General features: G+C 53.1%; 3 protein-coding genes across 10 annotated transcripts in view; 2 read left to right on the forward strand and 1 right to left on the reverse strand.

Moving 5' to 3' along the window:
• Positions 1-614: 614 nt before the first annotated feature.
• On the reverse strand, positions 615-6652 carry EEF2KMT (eukaryotic elongation factor 2 lysine methyltransferase). 2 transcript variants are annotated; one of them, XM_057407996.1, is made up of 8 exons: positions 6546-6652; positions 6393-6455; positions 5330-5410; positions 5035-5136; positions 4726-4859; positions 3648-3955; positions 1788-1937; positions 615-1098 (listed from the first exon to the last, which is right to left on the reverse strand). In XM_057407996.1, exons 1-8 carry the CDS (start codon positions 6621-6623, stop codon positions 998-1000), a joined length of 1017 nt encoding a protein of 338 aa, XP_057263979.1. In that variant the 5' UTR covers positions 6624-6652; the 3' UTR covers positions 615-997. The 2 variants fall into 2 exon arrangements, with proteins under 2 accessions (XP_057263979.1, XP_057263981.1); XM_057407998.1 differs by lacking the exon at positions 615-1098 and adding an exon at positions 1227-1320.
• A 79-nt stretch (positions 6653-6731) lies between these two features.
• On the forward strand, positions 6732-9727 carry NDUFB6 (NADH:ubiquinone oxidoreductase subunit B6). 2 transcript variants are annotated; one of them, XM_057408015.1, is made up of 4 exons: positions 6732-7040; positions 7121-7213; positions 7760-7804; positions 9570-9727. In XM_057408015.1, the coding sequence occupies exons 1-4, from the start codon at positions 6732-6734 to the stop codon at positions 9636-9638; spliced, it is 516 nt and encodes a 171-aa protein (XP_057263998.1). In that variant the 3' UTR covers positions 9639-9727. The 2 variants fall into 2 exon arrangements, with proteins under 2 accessions (XP_057263998.1, XP_057263999.1); XM_057408016.1 differs by lacking the exon at positions 7121-7213 and having other exon boundaries at positions 6824-7040.
• A 7576-nt stretch (positions 9728-17303) lies between these two features.
• The window catches only part of CAPN15 (calpain 15), a 59097-nt gene continuing 51050 nt past the window's right edge, over positions 17304-25350 (forward strand). For 5 of the 6 annotated variants that reach the window (XM_057408002.1, XM_057408001.1, XM_057408004.1 and 2 more), the window contains exons 1-3: positions 17304-17320; positions 22706-23066; positions 23158-23328. The gene's annotated coding sequence lies outside the window, so the exon portion shown is untranslated. Of the gene's footprint in view, positions 17321-22652; positions 23067-23157; positions 23329-25350 lie in introns of those variants that run through there. The other variant, XM_057408000.1, reaches the window with a different exon arrangement.

Genomic DNA, 25350 nt, shown 5'->3' on the forward strand with positions numbered 1-25350 from the left:
TGTGGGGCTCTTTCTGCACATCCTACTTACTACTAGTAGTCACTGCCTCCTTCAGCTTGAGGAGCAAGATAATTCTTGCTCAAGATGATTCAAGTTTCAAGTTACTCATTGTCCACTTTCTCCATCCTACAGACTGAGGTGAAAGTATTTGTTCTTTTGAGTAGCTTTTAAAACAAGGCAAATGAAGTCAAAAGAGGAGAAAGAGCAGCATATTTCATGTTGTGCTTCTGGACCAGTAGCATCCAACAAGAAAATGATGAATGGATTATGGAAAGCTTCAGAGAAGGTGAGGTCAGTTCTTCCTCCTCTACACAGAGCAGGGATACAGTGCATGATTCTGGTTTTGCTTTCTGGCTAGTCTGAGAGGATGGCTTGCCAATAGCTAGTTGTGAAAGTGACCTTATGTGACAGGAATGTGAATCAAGTTTATGTTATCACTGCAGAGTAAAGATGCATCTGATTTACAGCACCTGATTTACTTCCTCTTTCAGCTTTTGGCACTATCTGCTACATTCACTGTAGGCAGTTTTCATTATTCATTTTTAAGATGACCCAGACTGCAAGTATGCAGGTGCATACAAACAAGTATAAAAAGACACAAACCATTAAAGCTGGTTTTACTATTAAAAATGTATTTATTCCAGTGAAACACTGCTTTTTTCCCTTGTCAGTGTGAGATACTCATCCTGTGGTCCTGCAGACCTGACTCCGTTAGAAAGCAAAACATGGTCAGACAAAGAAATCCAGTTCATTTCTGTTGTCTTCTACAGAAGCAGAGCACAATATGATCAGGACTGGTTTTCCTATTGCTTAAGGTTCCCAGGTACCTTTCAGGGGCAGCAGTAATTCACTTGCGGGTAATTCACTTTGACAACAGCCCGTGCGTGGAGTTGTATCCTCAGTGCCTCTCCTGATGGTGTCTAGGACTTAAGATCACCTTGTTGCCAGGATGGAATATCTCCCGTTGCTCTGAAAACTGGAATTCTATTTGCCAAGTCTATATAAATAGCTGGAGAATAGTTACATTTGGCTGCACATCACAGAGGAAAACATGGTTGCTGTGGGCTGGAATAATTTGCCACCCAATCCCAGCTTTATCTGTAAGGATAAACACTGGGAATCAGATTTCTCCATAAAATGAAAGGTAAAGTCTGCATGTCCAATTCTGTACTAAGATCTCTATCATGCTGTTTAAAGTAAGCCACAGGTGAATGCTTAGCAGTAACTTTTCTTAGACATGAACGGCAATGTTTCTGCTATGCACTGGGCATGATTTTGTGAGTTAACCATGGGCTGCAGATCAGCTGCGCCACTGGGAGACTGCAAGAGATGGGCTTTTGAGGAGTCTGTGAAGGAAAATCCCAAATCGCTCCCTGTTGTACTTCCTAGAATCAGGGTTGGAAGGGACCTTAAGGATCATCTACTTAATCTCCAGCTGGGTTTTTTTAACCCTCACATAAAGGTTTGAAGCTGTATCTCTCTTATCACTGTGACAGTGCAGCAGATTTTCCTCCTTTACGCTTAACCCTTTGTTAGCTCCTTCTTGCCACCAGACTTTGGATTCATCTCAGGTTGGCACTGACAAACATGTATTGTGATAGATGGGACAGACCAAAAAGCTAAGTTCCCATCTCCTGTGGGAAAGGGACTGCTTTTAGGCAGAGCACTCTTAAATCCAGTTCTAGGATAAAAATCTCACTGTTGGGCAATACCCATCATCAAAACCCACTCCTATTCATCTCTGCTTTGGGAAAGAGGCCAAGACTGTTGATGAAAAAGGCACATACCGAGTTGAGCTTGGAAGAGGTGATAGGTGTCTGGATTCCGGACTGTGGAAGCAATGTAGACCTCAGGAGGTTTTCTGTCTGCTCTGGAAGTGGAGAATTGCTGTAGCAGACCAACAAGGGCTCCAATGATCTCTGGATCATACACCACATCTGTACAAAAAGGAAAACATGACATATTTCTTGAGCATGGAGTAAAAAGCAGAATGGAAGCTACAAAACTAAAATATTCACCTTGCCAAAGAGTATGATTTTTATATTCAGGATTAAAAATTCCCAAGAAGAGCTCTTGGAAAACGCCTTTATTTTGTGTGCTATGTCAAGTTGCCCTCATCTCTAGTATCACTAAAAATCACTAAAAATCAGTTCTCCTTATTGTAAAGGCACTGTCAGATAATGTAATTAATAAGCCCAACGAGACAAGCAAAACCCCAGAGCGCTGGTGTTCTGCTACAACTGTCCTTAGCAGAAACTGGGTTGTTACAAACTAGAGGCTGATTGCAAAGGAGTTGGTTTGAACTGCAGCTGTTTTCATCTCAAATCATTTCCTTGAGAGCAGAAATAGCGATGGAAGGTCAGGCTGATGATGAAGGGGCACAAAAGATCAGCCTTACCAACCAGCACCATGATCCTGAAATGTGTCAGCCCTGCTGGGGACTGAGGCTCAAGAGGTGGTGGTTACTACACCCAAATGTGGAGATATGTGGGTCCACCACCAACAGACATCTCTGTTACTCTTAGAATCACAATCAGCCAGGTTGGAAAAGACCTTTAAGATCCTCAAGTCCAACAGTTCCCCAGCACTGCCAAGGCCATCACTAAACCATGTTACTGAGGGCCTTGTCTACACAGTTTGTGAACACTTCACTGTGGTTCCACCACAGTTTGTGAACATTTGTTTGTGAACACAGTTTGTGAACACTTCCACAGTGGCTCCACCACTGCCCTGGGCAGCCTGTTCCAATGCCTGAACACCCTTTGGGGAAGAAACTGTTCCTAATATCCAGTCTAAACCTCCCCTGGTGCAGGTTGAGGCTGTTTCTTCCTGCCCTATCACTTGTTACTTGGGAAAAGAGACCAACCCTCACCTCACTACAACCTCCTTTCAGGTAGCTGTAGATACAAGTTTTGATACAACATAGTAAGGAAATGTCCTCAGTAACTACTAATAGCAAACAGTAGATATGTATTGATCACCTCCAGGTTTGAGCTGCCTTCAGGAATCCAGCTTGGGCTCTACAGTACAGCTGGCATGAGGTAACACTCAAACCCTGACTATTTTATAAGATTCACATATTTAATGCATTAGGTGACCGTTTAATGACAAAAGCAGAATATTTTGTCATATTTCACCTGAATTCTTAGGTAACTCTTGCTTTGCAAAGCCCCAGATGAGGGAGTAAAATCCTCTAGCTACAGCTCAGAAATGTTCCTATTGCTACATTTTGCAGTATTAGGGGTTTTTCATATGATTCCTCCAGATTTATATATAGCGGAGATCCAAAAAGGGGTTGTGATTTGGCTTTTTGGTGGGTTGGTTGGTTGTTTAATATGTTATCCCCCAGGAGAATGCCAAGATGGCCTGTTAGTATTGATGAGGCTCTGAGCAGTGTTGGATTTATAATCTGTTTCTGGATCTTAAAATGTAGAAGGGATAAATAATTTGCTTTTTAATGTTATGTATATAGCTGCTGAACATCTGGAAAGACTAAATGGTGAAACGGACTGGGAGAAGATCTGTCACACACCTCCAGACACGGTAACTGAGACAGGGATGAGCACATCCTGCACACAGACACCTCTGTGCTTCCCCCTCTAACCTGTGCGATCATTCACCATGAGGCACAACAAGGGGGAAGGTACCTGCTGCAATGATGACATCAGGTTGAAGAGCCAACAGTTGTTTTTCTGTAACTAAGCCCCACTCAAGTTCTGCAACAACTACTTTCGGGTTTCGGTGATTTGCTCCTTCTGCCTTCTGGCCTCCAGATTCCAGCTGGATATGTTGGGCAGCTTCAGGCTCCAGGACAAAGCCATTCAAACAGATGTTTTGCTTCAGCTGCTGGAGAACGCGGTGGTGGTAGTCACTAAATATGTATGTCTTGGGATTGCAGGTTTTACAGATGGCAATTCCAGTGAAGCCGATCCCACTTCCTAATTCCAAGACTGTCCTGAAGGGTAAAGAAGTACTTAGCAAAACTCTAAGTGGAGTTAGGAAATCAAACCACCTACAATCTAAGCTTTGTCTCTGATAACACAGACAGTTGGTGAACACTGAAGAAGCCATTGTAAGGATAAAAATCAATCACTTGAAATACTGCCCTGGCATGTGGTACAAAGCATTCCCACCATGGGGATGGGACATGTTCTCACCTGGTTTTAGCTTTCTGCAGCGTGGGTGGCTCGATCTAACCAAGCTCTTTTCATACTAAGTGGAGAGAAACAGACACTTGGGTAGTGCAGTTCCTTTTCTTGTGAGCTCCATATTTTAAATTAACCTAGATGGATATTTCCTCAAAAGTGCCTGCTCCTCTCACCTGCTTATAAACAAAGCCCAGAGGAGGAGATCAGACATGTGCACCTGCACACCGAATGTATACAGTCAGATGGGATAAACCTCACCACACAGTGAGTGCAGTAGTTACTCACTAGACACTGCAGTAGCTGAAGTTGAGCAGCCAACTCCACAGAGCAGGTCAGACTACATGGTGTGACAGCTTTGATCTTAAAACCTGTTTTAAAAACACTGCGAGCTCCTCTGCTGGATTCAAGTTTTACTCTAACATCTGACTGTCAAGAATAGACCAGAGCAGCAGTTACCAGCAGCCAGAGGGTGTAGTCACTGTGGTTCTTTTGGAGGTACATTGTTAAGTTACAGTTGTGTGGCTCACTCACACTGTGAAACGTCCCTCCCCATCTCTGTCCAAGCTTATGTTGGTACCTGTTCCTGAAGCCGGAAGGGTTCTGCAGTGCCCACTCGGCAAGATGCAGAGCAGCCTCCCACGTGACGAGCCCCGTGGTTCCTTCAGAGATCACTGCCACACTCTCAGAAAGGGTGACACACTCTCCTGTAGGCTGTGGACACACAAGGCAGCCAAGGTGGATCAGCACAGACATGAGCTTTACAGTTTACAACCCATATTAGCACCTGGGAGAAGGGAAGAAGCACTCCAGGGGTTATTGTTAAAGCCAATTATTGCTTACTTCAGAGGATTAAAGTGATTTATAACACTGCAGCACTGGTTCTTACCAGTAAGTAGTGTTTGTAACAGTGAGTAGATTCTTCTTCATTTAAAATAGCTGCCAGTGCTTCGTACAGTTCATCTAGGGGCTCAGCTGTGATGGATTCATGCTGTGGGAGGCAGAACAGGCTGGGTTTGAGTAGCAAATCGTAGTGAAACAGGAAACGTATGTTAACTCATGTTTTAATACACTCTGTCATTATGTTTTATTCTGAATACTGTGGTTTGTTATTACACAAGGTCAAACTGGCCTCTTTTCAAGGAAAAAGATAACTAAGTTGCAAGGAACACCAGAAGCATTACCTTTTTGATGAGTTCAGTTAGAAAGCATCTTCTGTACCGGGCTGAAAGGGGATATTTCACACACAAAGGGTGGAGAATGGTCTAAAACAAAACCAGGAATTGAAGCCAGTTACCAAATGATGATTTTATGCCAGGCAGGAAGGGGTTAGGGAAAAAGTAGGGCTTTGTGTGTGTGTGTGTCACAAAGTGCATTCTGATTTAGTCAGTAACTAGAACTGATGCTGAGCCAGGAAAGGAAATTGGGCGACTTCTGGTTGGTTTTCTAGTTCCAGCTCTGTGGTAGAGTATGTGGTTTTCCTCCTTTGGGAAAGTAAATAGCAAAACCAAGTGGAAAGAGAGACTGTTTTGGTCTCTTCCTCCTCTTGCTTTTTTTTTTTTTCTCTCTTCAGAGAGGTGCAGAGGAGGTCAAGAAGATCCACTGAGGGGCTGAAGCACCTCTGCTCTGCAGCCAGGCTGAGAGAGCTGGGCTGGTTCAGCCTGGAGAAGGCTCCTTAAAGGGAGACCTTAGAGCAGCTCCAGTGCCTAAAGGGCCTGCAAGAAACCTGGAGAGGGGCTTTGGACGAGGGCCTGTAGGGACAAGACAAGGGGGAATGGCTTTAACCTGACAGAGGGGAGACTGAGATGAGCTCTTAGGCAGAAGTTCTTCCCTGTGAGGGTGCTGAGGCGCTGGCACAGGGTGTCCAGAGAAGCTGTGGCTGCCCCATCCCTGGGGGCGTTCAAGACCAGGCTGGACGGGGTTTGGAGCAACCTGCTCTAGTGGAAGGTGTCCCTCCAGTGGCAGGGGGCTGGAACTGGATGGGCTTTAAGGTCCCTTCCAGCCCAAACCAGTCTGGGATTCTACGATTAAAGACATCTGTGCTCAGGCACATGGGGCTTAATGTTGACGCTAAAACCAGCTAATAGCAGGAAGAGAAGGAAAACTGTTCTGCCGGGCACAATAAAAAGCTGTGACTCTGATTTTGGTAACGATGAGCAAACCCAGCTGCCGACAGCGAGCGCTCAGCTCCCCAAATATGCGCTAGGCAGCTCGGGCACCGCTGCGACACCCAGCATCCTGCCCTACCCTGTGCAGAATATCCAGGAGCAGAGAGGAGTCCATCGAGGTCCGGAGGCTGTGCTCAAGCTCCTAAAACACGATAAATAAAGGTAGTGATGCTCCTCCGTACCCCTGGGCGGCCCCCGCCAAGGGCAGCTGCTTGTGCCCGCCGTTCCGTACCGGCCACGGGAAGGAGCGGAGCTGCCGGGCCGACAGGAAGCAGCGCTGGAAGCGGAGCCCCAGCTCTGGCCCGGCCATAACGCTTCAGCGGGGTCTCGAACCGCGACTCTCCGGTAACCGGCCTGATGCTCCGCGCCCCCCTACCCAGACCCGCGGGGGGCACGGGCTGGCCCTACGCGCACCCTGATGACGCCATCTGCGCGCCCCGATAACGTCATCGCCGGGCTCCTCGGCGAAGGACACGGCGCCCGCCCGCCGCCGAGAGCCGGACCAGGCCGCGCCGGGAGCGTGAGCGGGGCCGGGCCCGGCGGCGCCATGACCGGCTACACCGAGGACGAGAAGCTGCGGCTGCAGCAACTGCGCGCCCTGAGGCGCCGCTGGCTACGGGACCAGGAGCTGAGCGAGCGGGAGCCTGTGCTACCGCCGCAGCGGCTCGGGCCGGTGGCCGCCTTTTGGGAGCGGTTCCTGAGGCCCGGGGGGCTGTGGCGGCAGCAGGTGAGCGGGGAGGGACGGGGGGCGCGGGGGCGACGCGGGTACCCCCAGGCCGGGCCTGACGCGTGTCCCGCTGCCCACAGGTGTACAAGGCCTGTCAGACCGGCGGGTTCGTGCTGGTGCGGGTCCTGGTCCCCGCCTGGATCATCCTCTACTACCTGAAGTACCACGGCACGGTGCGTGTGCGGGCACGGGACGGGGACACGCGTTCACCCCCGTGCAGGGGGGTGATGTGACACGAAGGTTGGCATTAACGTGCCGGTTCAGTGTCTGGTCCGGTGACACTCTGTGCTCGGCCCCCCCAGGTTTCTCCTTGCTTGGGTGGCACAAATGTGTATTTCGGGGGGGAGGAGGGCGGTGTCTTTCATGGCAGTGAGCAGCTGTGACCGTGCCATCTCCTGTGAGCTGGGAAGCTGTGTCCTACTCATTGATTTCCTGCAGGAACAGTGACCCTGGGGATAATGAGGCTGGTGTGGGGAAGGGGTGGCCAACATGCTGCTGGTGGGACAGACTCTTTTTGCTCATATGCTCTAACCTGCCTGGGAGGTGGAGCTTTGTTACCCTTGGCTATTGCTTTAACTGGTGGCAAGAGCCCGGCTTAATCAGCCCTGAACTCAGTTGTGTTTAGAAGGGTCCTTTCCCCCATGCTGGAATTCCTGTGTACTGCCTCTGGGTAATGCTCTTTTTCCTTTCCCCCTTCCCTCTTTTCTCCCGCCTTCCAGAAAAAGCCTCTCAGTATCGTTACGTCAAACCCACGGATATTCCCAGTAAGCAACACTTGTTTTATCTCCCAGCTTTGTAAACCAGGCAGGAAGGTGGTGACAGGGGGTGCAGTAGCCATGTGGGGACAACTTCTCCATGAATATGGCTGATCCTATGGGCAGGCCAGTTGCAGTATGTTGAAGTTTCCATCCTGACCTCGCAGCTGTCCCTGTTTCAGCAGGATATTTGAGTACCTGACTGACAGCACTGCCCATCCTGGGAGGAAAACACACGTCCCTTGTGGGAATGCAAGTGTTAGTTACAGCACAACAGCGACTTTTGAAGGATTTGGGTGTTTGAAGCCCCTGTGAAGGTGTGATTAATGCATGGAGTGACACCAAAGGGGTTCTGCTTCTCTTGTGGAAGCTGAGCTCTGCTGTTTCTGATAGTTGGAAGTTTTTTCCTTGACACATCCCTAATTGTGCTTTATCGAAACTAAAACTAAACAGTTCCATCCTTAACAAGCACAGAGTAGCATGCTGAAGGTCAAGTGGTGAGCCTCAGGCTTCAGCCTAATTACTCAGCCTAATTGACTTGAGTTAGGTCAGCTTGGTAGGCCAAGGCAGAGCCTGAAGCTATAACAGACAGCACTTGAGCACCAGATTGGTTTCAGAGGGTTTACCTGGATCCTCATGGGCTGCAGGGTGTGAGTTTGGAGGCTCATAAAGCTGTGCTCTGCTGAAGGTGGTTGTGACATCCAGAGGGACCGGGACAGGCTGGAGAGGTGGGACCATGTGAACCTCATGGAGTCCAACCAGGCCAAGTGCAGGGTCCTGCGCCTGGGTCATGGCAGTCCCTAGCACACACACAGGCTGGGGGAGACTGGATTGAGAGCAGCCCTGAGGAGAAAGACTTTGGGATGTTGGTCAGTGAACAGCTCCCCATGAACCAGCTTCATGGAGTGCTTGAGGCCGAACTCCCCCGTGTGCTGGGCTGCATCCCCAGAGCGTGAGCAGCACAAGAGGGAGGGGATTGTCCCTCTCTGCTGTGCTCTGGGGAGATCCCTCCTGCAGTCCTGATCCAGCTCTGGGGCAGCAACACAGGAGGGACTGGAGCTGTTGAAGAGAGTTCAGAGGAGGCCACGAGGATGCTGCAAGTGCTGGAGCAGCTCTGCTCTGGAGCCAGGCTGAGAGAGCTGGGCTGGTTCAGCCTGGGGAAGAGAAGGCTCCTTAAGGGGAGACCTTAGAGCAGCTCCAATGCCTAAAGGGGCTACAAGAAACCTGGAGAGGGGCTTTGGACAAGGGCCTGTAGGGACAGGCCAAGGGGGAATGGCTTTAACCTGACAGAGGGGAGACTGAGATGAGCTCTTAGGCAGAAGCTCTTCCCCGTGAGGGTGCTGAGGAGCTGGCACAGGGTGCCCAGAGAAGCTGTGGCTGCCCCATCCCTGGCAGTGTTCAAGGCCAGGTTGGATGGGGCTTGGAGCAACCTGGTCTAGTGGAAGGTGTCCCTGCCTGTGGCAGGGGGCTGGAACTGGATGGGCTTTAAGGTCCCTTCCAGCACAAACCATCTGCAGTACTGTAAGTCCAATATATGTTTTTAAACCAAGACAGTCTCGGAACATTTAGCTGCTGTTCTGTAGCTGAATAGCCAGGGTAAAGCCAGGGCAAGTTTTGGATCATGTGGCTGTGGTGTGATATCAGCACCTGGGGAAGTGCTGAGTTGAATGGGGGTGTTGTGAGTGAGTGGATGGTGTGTGTGTGTGTGGAAGCTGAAGTGAAGGCCTGTGCTGGGTGCAGGGGATGTTCTCACCAGACTCTCCCCTTCCCCCAGGGTGACAGAATTTTAGAGACTGGAGAAATTATTCCACCCATGAAAGAAGAACCTGGTGAGCACCACTGATGGCTAAAGGCTGATTCCATCCTTCAGCAAGCAAGGCGAGAACTGCAGCTGCTCCCTCTCTTCTATAAAGGAGTCTATGTTCTGCAACACCTCAGCTTTTCTGTCATTTACTTTCCCCTTAGTCCACTGATTCCAGTTGCTACCAGTATGGGAGTTGCCTTTGGTGAGGATTATTGTAAAGTGCTGGTGATTCCTAACCTCCAGATCCTCAGGTTTTTATCTGACTGACAGGATTTGGCAGCAGGATAACGTGGGCCTCATAGTAGCAGGAAGGGTGCTCTATTTCCTTGGGATTGCTCATGGAGAGGTTCACACACAGCAGCTGTCCTCTCCCAGTCCTTCTCCACCAACCAGTTGTGATGGAGCCTTCTGTTGAGAGGGGGGAACAGAAATGGTGCTGCTGCCAAAAATCCTTCCTTCTTTGCCCTTTAGCACTTTCTCCTTTTTCTTCAGCCCTGAGTTGAGTCTTGCCACCCTCACTGGCCCCATGTTCCTGCAGAACTTCCTTCTGGGGAAGACTGGCTTCTATGACACTTATGGATCCCTTCTAACATGAGATCTTCTGTTATTCAAAGTATTTTTTGGCTACTTTGGGGATAGAAATGGTTCAACCAGCAATCCGAAGGGTTAACCTGAGGTCCAGAACCTCATGGAACCTTGTGTGAGCAGTGTTTGTGAGGTCAAAGTGCTAGGCAGGAGCCCCCCACCCCACTGTGCCTCGATTATGAGCCAGAGCCCTCAGAACCCTTCCAGCCACACACCAGCAGAGCCATGGCCAAGGCCAGCGTGGGAACTCTGCTGCAGCCCGCTGAGATAAGGGGACCAGTGGAACCCCCAGCAGGAAACCACACTCAGCCCGCGTCCTCCCGGGCCAAGCTGAGTCTCACTCCCTCCCAGAGCCTTGCTGAGCCCGTGTCTGTCTCCTTCCTCAGGTAAAGGCAGCTCAGGAGGGATGGCAAGAAGGGAGTGACATGGAGGGGTGGGCTCAAGGAGCTGTAGTGTCCTGAGCTGTAGTGTCAGTGGAGGCTCCTGGGAGTTGGTGTGGGCTGTTGAGGGGTAGCAGTGGGAGTAGGGGAGCAGTGGGGTTAACAGAGAAGTTATTAACAGGGGTGACTGAGACCTGCATGTCCTTCCTGTGGCCTTGGGGGTGGCTGCCCCATGGCTGTGGGGGTCTCTGTCCCTACCGGTGCCCCATGGTGTGTTGGCTCCCCCAGCATGGAGTTCTCCATGGGTGAAGCTACCCCACACTACTGCGGCCTGAGGCGCACCTTCGCCTGCACCAACTTGCTGCTGCTCAGCTTGGCCGAGGATGAAGCGGCTGACGATGCAGAGGAGGATGATGATGCAGACAGGAAGGCTCCCCCTGTCCCCTGCACACACCCACCAAGCTCCATGGATACCACCAAGCCCGCCACCCCGCCGGTGAGTGACTGCTGAGGGTTTCCCACCTCCCTGGGGTCCCCTGACACCCACTAATGAGACACTAGTTGGGGTGCCCCACATATCCAAGGTGTGTGTGTTTCCCCCTGCTCCCTCCTCCCCCCACTTCTGCAGTGCTTGTGAGGAACTGTGACATCCCCTGGGGGCACCCTGCACCATGAGGATGCCTGATGCACCCAGGGCTCCCAGATTCCCTCAAGGAAGCCCTGATACTTCCTCTAGTGGGAGCCCTCTGGGACTACAAGGAATTCATAGCACCCCCAGAGTCCCAGGGACATCCCCACAAAGTAGCACCCTTAGAGCCACCCCTGATGTCACACATCCCTGTGATATGGTGCCAGGGTAGCTGTTGTAGGCCACAGGCTCAGTCCCAAGGACTGGTGTGGATCAGGTTGTGGGTCCCCAGGGTCGCCTGGGCATTTTGGCACAGATAACCCTCCCCTAGCAGAGGGGATGGATGCCTCTCCCTCACCCAAGGAGGGGGTCAGTGTCCCAACCCCTCCAGCAAAGACGGTTCAGGACAGAGAGCATGGCCGTGTGCAGGTGCAGTGGAAGCATTCATCACCATCGCCTTGCCCATCCCACTGAAGAAGATGGCACGTGGTGCTCAGCGAGGAGGAGCAGACACCCTTTGTAAGACACCACGCCGGTGACAACATGCTGAACCCTTGCAATCCCTGTGCCTCTCCACAAATACAGCCTGGCTCTTCCCTGGGGCCTTGGCCTCAGTTACACGCCTCAAATTCTTCAAGTTTTGTTTCTTCCTTGTGCTACACAGGGTGATGCGTTATCTCCACAAGGAAACCAAAACTCTCCTGGGGTTGTACAGTATTGTTCCCTTCCTCTGTGTGACGCACACTTGACAACATAGGAACATGCAGGAGTACAACTTATACATAACTTCCTTCTTAGATCTCTTCCAGTTAAAAGGACACTCTGATCAGTGATGGATACACGTGTGTATATAATATCTAGTCAAGAGTCAAAAAGACTCCAAGCAGCCGAAAGAGATGGTGGATGACCTTCTCCCTCAGAGGTGGTGCACCTGGGCCATGACTTTCTGCCCAGCCCTTGGGAGAGCTGCTGGGGACCTCTTTGTTCCTCAGGCTGCAAATGAGAGGGTTGAGGGCAGGTACCAGGAAAGAGCCACTGGCCAGTCCTGAGCTGGGGTAAGGATGAGGGGAAGTGCCCATGCCAAGCTTGGTGTCGGGGGGGAATGAGGACTGGGAGCCCTTCCTACCTCCCACCTGATGCACCTTGAGCAGGAACTTGGCTGAGAAGCCTCCCCATGTGTCCTCTGGTCCTTGTCACCACTGGGAAGCCCGTCCTTCATGCTGGGCGAGCTGCCTCTGCTCCTGCTCGGCTCCCAGTTCCTCCCACCCCACACAATATCCCTGGTATACTCCTTTACCAGAGGAAGAGATGCTGAGGATACAGAGCCTGTGTCTGCACTGACATACAGGGGAAGCTCTGAGGATCCATGTGGTAATTGCTTGTTGGATCTTGACTATGGGGCTTGCAGTGCTGCAGCCTGGGGCACTGGGGGAACTGGCTGATGCTCTTGCAGAGCTGCTCTGTCAGCTTTGACAAGTCATGGTGACCAGGAGAGCCTTTGTGCCTGGAGGGAAGCAAGTTGCACTGTCATAAAGAGGCTTGGGGTGACACAGGCAGCAACAGGGCAGACGGCCTCACTTCAGTCCCCTGGAAACCCATGGAGTGAGTCCTTCCAGAAGGAGGAGATGGGGAACCATGTCTAAAAAATGTGATGGCTCTGGTGATAATGTGATAAGGTTTGGTCAGGGCAGAGCAGGGGATGACCCTGACTTGCCTCCCTTGAGGCTTTCAGTGCTACTCAGACATTGCTTACCCAAATGCACTTCCCTGAATTATTGATGCTCTGCTGCGCTGGTGAATGTTTCTCTTTATAATCAATGACACAAACAGGAAGTTACCTGGAGTGAGTGGAACCCTCCCTCTTGCTCCACTGCTCACAGATGAAGATGTGAGGGTACAATTTACATGCCTCAGTTTATACACCTAAAATTAGGAGATGTGAACCGCAGTTCATGTGAATTCCCAACAGCTGGAATTCAGCCACTGCTTGAAATTGCTTTGTACCTGGGTGAAGTTAGGTTTATCCATTTATTCTCCAGAGAGAGACATGCTGATAAGGTAATTCCATCCGGGAACTCCCCTGTCACACCAGAAGAGCTGATGACAGCAGCAGCAGGTTGTTCCAGGCCATGTAGGTACAGTGTTGAACCTCCCACTGAGCATGCCGTGACTCCACCAATGCCTTCTTCACTCCCTGCTACGCAGTGATGCTTCTTACACCTCCATTAATAATCATGCATGACAAAAGGGGCTTGGATGACCCGGGGAATTACAGACCAGTCAATCTCACTTCTCTGCCTGGCAAAATCTTGGAGCAGATTCTCCTGGAAGGCATGTTTAGGCACATGAAAATCAACAAGGTGCTTGGTGACAGCCAGCATGGCTTCACTGAGGGGAAATCCTGCCTGACCAACTTGGTGGCCTTCTATGATGGGGCTACAGAACTGATGGACAGGGGTAGAGCAGTTGATGTCATCTCCCTGGACTTGTGTAAAGCGTTCGACACTGTCCCACATGACATCCTTGTCTCTAAATTGGAGGGACATCAATTTAATGGATGGACCACTCGGTGGATAAGGAGCTGGCTGGCTGGCCGCACACAAAGAGTTGTGGTCAATGGCTCGAGACCAGTAATGAGTGGTGACCCTCAGGGATCGGTGTTGGGACCGGTCTTGTTCAACATCTTTGTCGCTGACATGGACAGTGGGATTGAGTGCGCCCTCAGCAAGTTTGCCGATGACACCAAGCTGTGTGGTTCACTCGGTACGCTGGAGGGAAGGAATGCCATCCAGAGGGACCTTGACACGCTTGTGAGGTGGGCTGATGAAGTTTAACCATGCCAAGTGCAAGGTCCTACACCTGGATCGGAGCAATCCCAGGCACAGCTACAGGTTGGGCAGAGAAGAGATTCAGAGCAGCCCTGTGGAGAAGGACTTGGGGGTGTTGGTTGATGAGAAAATGAACATGGGCTGGCTTCAGTGTGCGCTTGCAGCCCAGAAAGCCAACCGTATCCTGGGCTGCGTCAAAAGGATGATGGAGCTAGGTTTTTTCAGTGATGTCCAGTGACAGGACAAGGGGCAATGGGTGTAAACTGGAGCATAGGAGGTTCCACGTGAACATCAGGAAAAATTTCTTTACTGTGAGAGTGACAGAGCACTGGAACAGGTTGCCCAGGGGGTTGTGGAGTCTCCTACATTGGAGATATTCAAGGCCTGCCTGGACAAGTTCCTGTGTGATGTACTCTAGGTTACCCTGTTCTTGCAGGGGGGTTGGACTAGATGATCTTCTGAGGTCCCTTCCAACCCTTGGGATTCTGTGATTCTGTGACCAGCAGGTCGAAGGGGGTGATCCTGCCCCTCTACTCTGCTCTTGTGAGACCTCACCTGGAGTATTGTGTGCAGTTCTGGTGTCCTCAACATTAAAAGGACATGGAACTGTTGGAACAAGTCCAGAGAAGGACCACGAGGATGATCAGGGGACTGGAGCACCTCCCGTATGAAGACAGGCTGAGAAAGTTGGGGCTGTTCAGCCTGGAGAAGAGAAGGCTGCGTGGAGACCTCCTAGCGGCCTTCCAGTATCTGAAGGGGACCTATAGGGATGCTGGGGAGGGACTCTCCATTAGGGACTGCAGTGACAGGACAAGGGGTAATGGGTTAAAACTTAAACAGGGGAAGTTTAGATTGGATATAAGGAGGAATTCTTTCCTGTTAGGGTGGTGAGGCACTGGAATGGATTGCCCAGGGAGGTTGTGAATGCTCCATCCCTGGCAGTGTTCAATACAAGGTTGGACAGAGCCTTCGGTGGCATGGTTTCGTGTGAGGTGTCCCTGCCCCTGGCCAGGGGGATTGGAACTAGATGATCTTAAGGTCCTTTCCAACCCTAACTATTCTATGATTCTGTAATTCAGTTGCCCACACATATGAAGAGACATTTTAGGTGCTTTGAGGATCTTTGTCTCCAAGTGCTGTTCCTTAAGGATGAAGATGTCTCATGTGGTGGGCTTGCATGGACATCTCGGACACCCCAGGGTACTACACGTGGCAGCGGTGCCAATGTGCAGGCACCAAATGGTGTCCAAGTGTGTCAGAAGCTTGGTAGTTGAGATGATGACAGGTCTTGGACATCATTGTGGAAATGCACCCATCCATCCAGCTCCAGCACACCTGCCTAGAGCTACTCACAGGCACAGGCTGGGAGAGCACTGAGCCTTAGGATCTCTTCAACCCAGGGGGCAGTGGGGGATGGCTCTTCCTCTGGTCCACCCTTAAGAACAAGGGTCCCCATGTTATCTTTACAGAGGACTGATGGGTCTCACAATGTGTGGCTATCACAGCTCCCCGCACAGAGAGCCTGACAACCATTTATTTCCCATCTCTGTGTGCCAGCCTGGCCTGGCTGCCCCACATCTGGGGTTGTGCTCCCTGTATTCACTTGTAACAGAGGGAGGGGAGTGCCCCTGCACCCCGAGCTCGGCAGTACTGCACCAACTGCTCCACTTCTCAGTAGGGTGGGAGGGTTTGAAGGTGCTGCTTGAACAGGTGAGTCTGGCAGGGGGTGGGTTGGGATGCCATATAGATTGGTCTGGGTTGGAAGGGATCTTAAAAGCTCACCCAGTCCCAACCCCCTGCCACAGGCAGGGACACCTTCCACCAGTCCAAGTTGCTCCAAGCCCCTGTGTCCAACCTGGCCTTGAACACTGCCAGGGATGGGGCAGCCACAGCTTCTCTGGGCACCCTGTGCCAGCGCCTCAGCACCCTCACAGGGAAGAGCTTCTGCCTAAGAGCTCATCTCAGTCTCCCCTCTGTCAGGTTAAAGCCATTCCCCCTTGGCCTGTCCCTACAAGCCCTTGTCCAAAGCCCCTCTCCAGGTTTCTTGTAGCCCCTTTAGGCACTGGAGCTGCTCTAAGGTCTCCCCTTAAGGAGCCTTCTCTTCTCCAGGCTGAACCAGCCCAGCTCTCTCAGCCTGGCTCCAGAGCAGAGCTGCTCCAGCCCTCGCAGCATCCCCCTGGCCTCCTCTGGACTCGCTCCAACAGCTCCACGTCCCTCTTGTGTTGTTTCCCCAGAGCTGGATCAGGACTGCGGGGGGAGGTGTCTCCCCAGGGCGCAGCAGAGGGGGGGGATCTCCGCCCTCAACCGGCTGCTCACGCTCTGGGGATGCAGCTCAGCACATGGGGAGTTCTGGGCTCAAGCCCTCACTGAACCGGGTCACGGGAGCTGCTCACGCCAGTGAACTTGAAGCGAGCGAGGGCTGTGATCTGCAGCCGACGGACGCGCAGCAGCAGCACCGGGGGCTGTGTTCGCGGGGCAGCGCTCCGAGGGCCGCCCAGGCCCCGTTGTGCTCTCCCCGCTGCACGGCTGCTGTTCCCGAGCCCGGCTGCACAGCGCCCGAGGGCTGAGACAACTCCGGGACAGCGCCGGCGCGCTCCAAGCGCTGCCAGCTCATTACTGTAATTAGCCGGGTGCGCCGGGCAGGGCCGCGCAGCCCGGGGCTCTGCTTCCTGCGCCGGGGCCGCCCCACCCCGGCTCATCCATCTCCTCACGCGGGTGCCTTCTCCGCCGGGGCTCGGGGAGCTGCCGTCGCCTTGACGGACGCGCGGTGTTGCCCACCCGTACCCGCACTCCTCCGCCACGCCAGCGCCGGGCAGCTGCGGGCCGCGGCTCGGGCCTGCGCACCGGGGAAGCACCGCCCTCGGCCCCTGCCCCGACCCCGGTCCAGTGACAACCCCGCCGCCGCAAAGCACGCTGGGAGCTGTAGTTCTCCGGCCGCGCCTTGCCGCCACCCCTCCGCTCCCGCCGGGAGGGGGTCGCTCAGCCCCGCTCCCGGCTCGCCCGCGGCCAGCCCCGCTCGGCCCCCGCCTTCCGCTTCCCCGCGCGACGCCCCTCGGGGCTTGTAGTCCCCCTGCGCTATTCACGACGGCCTGTGCGCCGCTTTCACGTCGTAGCGCCCGGAGGCCGGGATGGGGCGATACGCCACGGCGGCGGCGTAAGGGCGGGTTCTGGGACTCCGGGGCAGGCCGGGCCGGCGGCGGAGCGGGAGGAAGCGGCGGCGGAGCAGCCGGGAGGGAGCGGGTGGAAGTTGCTCTGCCCGGGGCAAAGTGTGGGGCAGCAGCGCGGCTCCTCCATCCCCAGGTAAGCGGCGGCGGGGGGCGGCAGGAGCGCGGGGGTGGCGGGAACGGGCCGCCCGGGGCCTCCCACTGCAGTCCCGCGGGCCACGACTCCCGCCCGCGCCGCTGGGTGGGCGCTCTCCCGGCCGGACTCTCCGGGTGGGCCCCGGCACCCCCTGGGGCCGCCCCGCACTACCTGTTGCCGGTGGGCCCAAGCCCGGGAAGGGGGGCGGCGGGGGCTGGGTCTGGAGGCTGATGTCGGGGGTTTCGGTGCTGGGGCAAGCAGGAGAGCCGGCAGCGCTGCCTCGGGGCTCTGCGGCTGCTTGGGTGCCCTACCCGCGGGGAGCTCTTCGTACCTCCGCCCGGACGAGTTTAATGCATTTACAAGCCGCGCAGCAGCCGTGCAGGGCCGGGGAGGTTCGCGAGTCCCCGCGCTGCAGCCCCAAGCCTACCTGCGCCGGGCTTGACACAGCCAGAGCGAGCGTCCGGGTCTCCTCCGGGCGGCGGAGCCTCCCCTATGGCAGCGAACTGGCTCGGCGCTGCTGCGGGCCAGGTCCGGGGCCGGAGCACAGCAGTCTTTCAGGTCTGCACTCTACCCTCCAGCTTAGAAACCTGCCTGCTGCGGGCTAAGCGGGGTTTTGTGCAGAGTTTCTGGAGCGCTGGGGAGTTTGCCCTTCAGACCCGGGCGGCTAGCTCTTATGCTTGGCTCCCAGAACCATCCTAAGGCTGTTTGGGCCCTGGTGCCTCATCAAGACTCCTGGATTTTACTGCATGTCAGCTCAGCTGCAGTTGTAAGGCATGTCAGCCGCTAGATCCTGGATGCAGAGGTCTGTAACTGGTTGGAAGGGCTCTGTGCACTGGCCAGCCTCTCCATTATCTGAGCAGCTCTCCTCTCCCCCTCCTGCGCCAGCTGCTGGGGTGCATCCCTTCCCTCCCAAGCAGCAGGAGACAAGCATTGTGGGGTGATCATCTGGTGAACTGCTGGGGAAGATGGAATAATGTGCATGTTGTGTTTGAAATGTCATACTGTTTCCTCCAAGCGTTTTTCCGGATTGGAATCTCAGCTGCTGTGCTCCACAGGCCTTCGGGCCAGGATGCGGATGGGTGGGTTTTCATGGTTGGACAGAAGGTTATCTGAGAAGTGCTTACTACACATGGCCAGGGGCATTGGGGCAGAGATGGTGGTGTGTTGCTGTGGGTCAGTCAGAGACCAGGAGATGTGTTTGAAGGGAATTGAGATGGAGATGAGCTATACAGGTCCCAGCTGGTGGAGACAGGCTGCAGATCCCAGGCTTAGCCCCCGTTGATCTGAACACCAAGACCTTGCCGTGCTTTGCATGCTGTCACAGGGACTTACGTTTCAGGGCTGTGCAGGCTGCCGCCTTCCCTAACCTGGAGCAGACCTGTGGTGGGAGGGCAGCTGAGTGACAGACCAGCCTCCTGCAACACTGCTGGTAGCTTTTACAAGGCCGTTTCTTGAGCCCCAGTACCAAACAGACTGGCTGGTGCCCCTGAGTGATCCAGAGCAGGACTGAGCTCTGCCTGAGGAACGGGCTGCCGTGGCATAATGTGTCAGAGAGGCATGATTAAAATTGCTGTGATTTTATGTACGTGGGGATACTAACTCATTTAAAGTTGCATCAGCTCCTGTTTGTGTCCAGGGCTTTAGCAGTTAGAGGCAGAAGGCAAGACCCAACAGTGCTCCCTTCTCCGGGTGGGGTTGGAGGCCTGGAGAGGCCTTTGAAGGTGTGATGTGACTTGCTGTGTTTGCTGAGCCATGTTGCATTGGCAGGAAAGGAAGCAGCCTCCTTGAGCCTGATGACTTGGTGCATAAGGGAACCTGAGGAGTAGGCCAGGCTTAATGTTTTCTAAGTTGGAATAAATATTGGAAACCAACCCAAAACTGCTAAAGTTGCATGTAAAGAAGATTGGGCATCCTGCCCAGGCTCGGGGCTGTCTGGCAGTGGCGGGAGGACTGGATGACCCTGTGGAGGGGCCTGGTGCCCTTGTGAGATGCAGTGACACCCCCACCATTCTCCTGGGCTCTCCACCCATTATTCTGTGCTTTGAATCCCAGAGCTTTGCAGAGGGAAATGAAGATGATATTGTAATTGAAATTTGTAAGAGTCATAGACTGGTTGGCTCAGAAGGGACCTTAAAGTTCATCCAGCCCAGCTCTCTCGGCCTGTCTCCAGAGCAGAGCTGCTCCAGTCCTCCCAGCATCTGTGTGGCTTTCTGTGGTGAAGCAGGGGGAGGCTGGAGTGAAGGGCTCTGGCTGCAGGGCACGAGGAGAGACGTGGGCAGTCTGTGTCCCACTGCTCTCTCCTAGCATGCAGTGCTGGGAGGAACCTTGTGAAGTGCTGATTTGCTGGAACGTGGCGTGGGGCTCTGAGAAAGGTCATGTTTGGTGCAGGCTGGGGAAGGCTGCTTGTGCGGGTGGTACAGGTGAGTCAGTGGCTTCCTCCTCATTTTCCATCATAATCCCACCTCCGGAGTGCAGTGTGCTGCCTACCGGCTCCCCGCAGCCTCCTGCATCTTGCCTGCCTGTGCCTCAGCCTTACTGGCAGCTGTTGGACCCTGTGTGCAAACACAGCCCTTCCCAGGCCACCGGCGCAGAGCAGGGCAGGGAGGAGTAGTCTCCTAATGAATTCCTGCTATTTGGAATGCTGATGCTTGCCTTGTAGTTAGCAGTGGCAGCTGAGGCAGGCCAAGGGAGGCAGAGGGGTTGTTGCCTGCAAACGAAACACATTTAACTCTTGCCTTCACAGTTCCCTTCCCCCTCATTAGCAGCTTTCAGGTTGGCTGATATGAAATGCCAGTGCTATTCCCAACATAACCTCGTGTTCAGTGGCTTAAAAGGTGAGGGGTTTTGTGTGCCATTTCCTCTTGCTGCTGCCCTGGTGCCTGGGCAAATGGAGAAGGGGGAGCCCTGGAAAGGAAGTCAGATCCAAAGCAATGTGCCACCAGCAGAAAGAGCAATTGTTTTCCTGCATTTACATTGCAGAGTGTCATCCTGCTCAGGCAGCCCCTGTTTGACAGCCAAGATAATACATTTATATGGCTGTAATTAGTGGGATGTGGAGTTTGCTGGATGTCTCGGGGGCAGCATGCTTTTCACTCCAACTCCAGCAAATAGATCAGGGAGGATTGGAAAACCACCGTGGGTTGCTTGAATTGGCCCTTTGGGTTTCTGGAGGTTGAATACATAACTGCTGATATTTCCTATTGTGCAGTACCCTGCCTAGTTGAAAAGAAAATAACTTGAGGGAATGTGGGGCTGTTTTTGCCAGCTTGAGATGATCAAGTTTGATTTGTAAAAACTGAAGGCAGGTCTTCAGGCTTGTACATTAAAAGCAGTATTAGAACCGTCTCTATTCCTCTGCATATGCATGCCTCTGCCCTGTGCCAGTGGTGTAAACTCTAATATGTGTTCATCAAACAAGAAATGGCTTTTCTGTTCCTGTGGTGAAGCCTCTTCTGTAGCCAGCCAGGGCATGAGCTGAATGCTGGGGGCATGAGTAGCAACAGAGGAGGGTGGTGGGTGCTTGGTGTCCGGAGGCCAGGCTAGTTTCTCAGCCCAGTCTGGGATTGGAGCCCTTACCGAAGCTCTAGGGGTATCAGTTCACCTTTGCTTTGGTGAAATGGAGACCAAGACCTTACAAAAGCTGTCTTTCCCCTCTGTCCATATCACCCAGCTGCATTTCTGGAGTGGCACTTCCGGTGGCACCAAAGCTTCCCCTTCGGCTTCTTGTTCCCAAGCTTCCCAGCTTGTGTTGTGTTCTTCTGACAGCAGAAGGTCCTTCTGTAAAAAACAGGCTTGCAGAGAAGCCAACTTTCGGGCAGCCTGGCTGGGTAACAAGTTCCCTCTCCTGTGTTTGCGCTGGTTGGTGGAAGTGGGAACATGGTGCAAGGGTCCCTGTGTGCTGGGCTGTGTCCTCCCCCTGCGGCAGCTCTGCTCTCCAGAGAGGCCTCTGCACTGATGTGCTCAAGGTCTTGTTCTCCAGCTCATCCATGTCAGTCTCCTGCCCGCACCACTCGGGTCAGCAGGCAGGGCTGGGGCAGTCCTTGGAACTGCAGCACAGCCACGGGCTTTATGTTAAGCTGCTGGGTGTTAAGCAGTTTCTCTTCCTAGCCCATGCGTATGCGAGCACATCTCCTGCAGGAGCAGTGATGTGTCACGCAGGCTCATGTAGGCATTTGTGGGTTCTCCATTCTCTGGTGTCTCACTCCCTCTGTAGCTCTCAGCAGCCTTTCCAGGAGTGCCTTGGAGATGCTGTAGGCTTGGAGGTCCTGATGGAGCCAGTGCTGTGCAGACCCTTCGGCTAGACGTATCAGGATGGCTCTTTAGAACCTTAATCAGCCCTGATTTACTTTTTTACTGGTCCCTGTGTGGTGTCTCTTGCCTGCACCATAGCCTTCTCCATTGATCTGAAGGGGGCCTACAAGGATGACAGAGAGGGAAGCTTTATAAGGGGCTGTAGCAATAGGACAAGGGGTGGTGGGTTCAAACTGAAACAGGGAAAGTTCAGGTTATAAGGAAGAAGCTCTTCCCTGTGAGGGTGCTGAGGCTCTGGCACAGGGTGCCCAGAGAAGCTGTGGCTGCCCCATCCCTGGCAATGTTCAAGGCCAGGTTGGATGGGGCTTGGAGCAACCTGGTCTAGTGGAAGGTGTCCCTGCCCGTGGCAGGGGGTTGGAACTGGCTGAGCTTTAAGGTCCCTTCCAGCCCAAACCAGTCTGATTCTGTGATTCTTCATTTGCTGTTTTGTTTCCATTAGCAGCACGTGTCCAGGTGCTCACTATAGGTTGTCTTTTCCTTGCTGCCTGGAAGCCTCAGTTTTGCAGAGCACTGAAAGAGAAAAGCTCTTTGTGAATTCACGGTAGCCTACCCCAGGGGCACCATGCTGCATCTGACCAAGTGGCTGTGGGAGAGAGGGTGAGGGGGTCAGGCAGAACCAGATCTGTTCCTCCTGCATGCTTCTGCCATGCTCCCAAAGAGGCTCAGTGATCACACTGTTCTGGCTGAATCCTTATTTGTTTTTTTTTTGCCCCCTCACATATCTAAAACAGAAAATGAGACTGTGCTGGTGAGATAGAGAGTTATGGAGAAGGGTTCTTGTTGCCTCCATCTGATAAAAGCCTGTCCCAAAGGAGACAGCACTTTCACAAAGTATGAATTTTGTTAAAACACCTTGTTTTAGGAGCAGAGAATAGGAAAGGGAAAGGCGAAATGTCTTGGGGGAGTGAGGTTTGCAGAGGCAAGTATTCAAGCATTGTGCTTTTCAGGGTTGGAATGGGCATGTTTGGCATCATCAGATGAATTTGTACTTTGGAATTACCAATGGATGTAACTGCTAATGATGTCCAGGCCATGTGGAGTAATGAACATCTCTTTCTATGTTTGATCATTCAGGCAGTGTGCCCCTCCTGTCATTCCTACATTCACATCCATACCCCTTTGGAGATCCTGTCCTGCTGCTGTCCAGAATCCTCCTTGTTGAGATCCTGCAGTGCTCCAGAGGTGTTGCGTTACCTGGGATGGCGACAGCTCTACCAGGATGCTAAGCAGGGAGCAAGGCCAGTGGTGGGAACAGAACTAAAAAGTCAACACCAAAGGTTCTGAAACCACGAGGAGAGGATTGGAGTTGACCCACAAGCAGACTGGTTCCTATCTCCCGCCGGGACCGAGCTCCAGTCCGGGATGCTGCAGGAGGCACGGACACTTCGGAGCGCTGCATTCAATTGGATGCTGAGCGAATGACCAAAGATGCAAGGTTGGTTGTGTGTGCTGGTGTTATGCTGAGCAGCCCGGGGTCTGAGCAGCCATTTATTCTTACCTGACTCTCTTTCCTCTCTGTCCCCCAGCCTGGTGCAGCAGCTGCTCCTCCTAGCAGGCTCAGTGTGCTAGAGGCCATCTAGCATGTTTCTCCACCCTGGCCGCTCCGCTGGTGCCAACAGCAGCCGCTCCATTCCAGGAACACCCGGGTGACTTCACACCAGCCGGGCATTGGACCTGCAGAGCAGAAACCCTGCTGGGTGAGAGGCTTTTCTGGCTCTGTGCTGGGCTGGGAGGGGCTGAAAAGAAAAAGACGTTTTCTCCTCTGGTCTGTAAGCATTGTTACCCTGCTTCTTGTCTCGCACTCCTTGTTCTTGTCTGTCTTCCTTGTGTTGAATCCTTTGAGTGTTTGCCTCTCCTTGCCATGGGTGAAGGCCATGTGCTCATATGGGTGGGGATTCTGGTGTCCCCTGGTTTTCTTATGGTTAAAAACAAACAGTAAGAGTGGAAGAGAAAATGTGGTGTCCTCCAGGACCTCACAGCCCTAAGATGTGGAAGCTGCATGACTGCCCCAGGGAGTGTTTGAAGCAGTGCAAAGTCAGGGAAATTGATTAATCTAAGAACCTCTGCCTTGCTCTGCCTGCACCACTGTGCTGTGGCAGTTCCCAGCCCAGGACTGGGACATTGAGATGACTTTGTTGTACCTTACATGATTGGGCTGCTTCGGGCTGGTGGTGCAGAGCCTGCTCTGCAGAGACAAGACGAGGTGGTGGGAAGCCAGACTGAGCTTGTACCTTCAGGTTACACCTGTGTGTCCACTGAAGGAGAACCTCTGATGGTGGTGTCCATGCATTCAAATGAGCCAGGCTTATGTGGCCTTTTCCAGGCCACGGTTTTGGATTAATGGAATGAGCACCACTGTACTGTGTGTTGGCTGATCTGGTCTGCTTATGGGCTAGCTGAGTCTTGATGTGACTTTGGTGTCCAGCTGCTGCAAAAGGTCTGCAGGAATCTTGGTTCAGGGTCAGAGAAGCCAGGCCATGAGCACTCTGTGGTCTTTGAGTGGTGACTGTCACCAGGCAGGGGTAGGTTGAGACATGCGCCATGGCTAGTTCTCAGCTGTGGGAGGGGTGAAGTAACATTCCTGGTTTTGGATCATTTTGGATGCAGCCTTGGAGTGTCTCGTGAATGCTACTGCAGGTGTGCAAAGCCCTTGCTCTGTTGCCTGACCTTGCTGTGCAAGGTGCTTTAGCAAGCAGAGCCTGCTGGAGGGAAGGTTGGGGTCTGTAGCATCCCACGAGGCTGAGGCAGCATGACACATCTCGCAAGGCATTTGAGAGGGACTCCTGTGATGTGATCTCTCCATCTGCTTGTTTGGGTTAACTGGGGTTCAGGGTGCCACCAGCAGCTCTTGGTTAAGAGGCCAGCTCTGCCATGGTGGACAGCCAGTAGGGCTGGCTTTGCTGTAACAAAGGTACCTTCTTACTCAAGGCATCTGTATTATACTTCAGGCTTCTCATCTTAAATACAGCATTTTCCTCATGTGATCGTTACGTTTGTTCAAATAAGTGCTCTCATGAGCAAATATTGCTTAAGGCGTTGTGTAATTGAGCACATCCTACAGTTCCAGCTGTAGTGGTGTAGCTGAAGAGGAGCTGCTTGTGGTGGAGACAGTGAGCCAGTGGAGTTGCTCTGGTGAGGGAAGGGGAGTATCATAGTGTCAGGCACTGTCACATCCAGATCACTTCAGTTTTATCAGGTGTTAACACCAGCTAGGGGAGGCCACGAGGATGCTACAAGGGCTGGAGCAGCTCTGCTCTGGAGCTAGAGGCTGAGAGAGCTGGGCTGGTTCAGCCTGGAGAAGAGAAGGCTCCTTAAGGGGAGACCTTAGAGCAGCTCCCATTGCTTAAAGGGGCTGCAAGAAACCTGGAGAGGGGCTTTGAACAAGGGCCTGTAGGGACAGGCCTGACAGAGGGGAGACTGAGATGAGCTCTTAGGCAGAAGTTCTTCCCTGTGAGGGTGCTGAGGTGCTGGCACAGGTTGCCCAGAGAAGCTGTGGCTGCCCCATCCCTGACAGTGTTCAAGGCCAGGTTGGATGGGGCTTGGAGCAACCTGGTCTAGTGGAAGGTGTCCCTGCCTGTGGCAGGGGGTTGGAACTGGCTGAGCTTTAAGGTCCCTTCCAGCCCAAACCAGTCTGTGCATCTATGAATTCCAATTACAGTATCATCTTCTGACAGAAATAACGAAGATCAGTGTGCAGAAGCATTCATGTGTTTTTCAGT

The sequence above is a fragment of the Pezoporus wallicus genome, unplaced genomic scaffold (genome assembly GCF_028554395.1).
Source record: "Pezoporus wallicus isolate ANWC-B61680 ecotype Strahan unplaced genomic scaffold, APGP_CSIRO_Pwel_v1 contig_4012, whole genome shotgun sequence".
NCBI classification, from domain to species: domain Eukaryota; kingdom Metazoa; phylum Chordata; class Aves; order Psittaciformes; family Psittacidae; genus Pezoporus; species Pezoporus wallicus.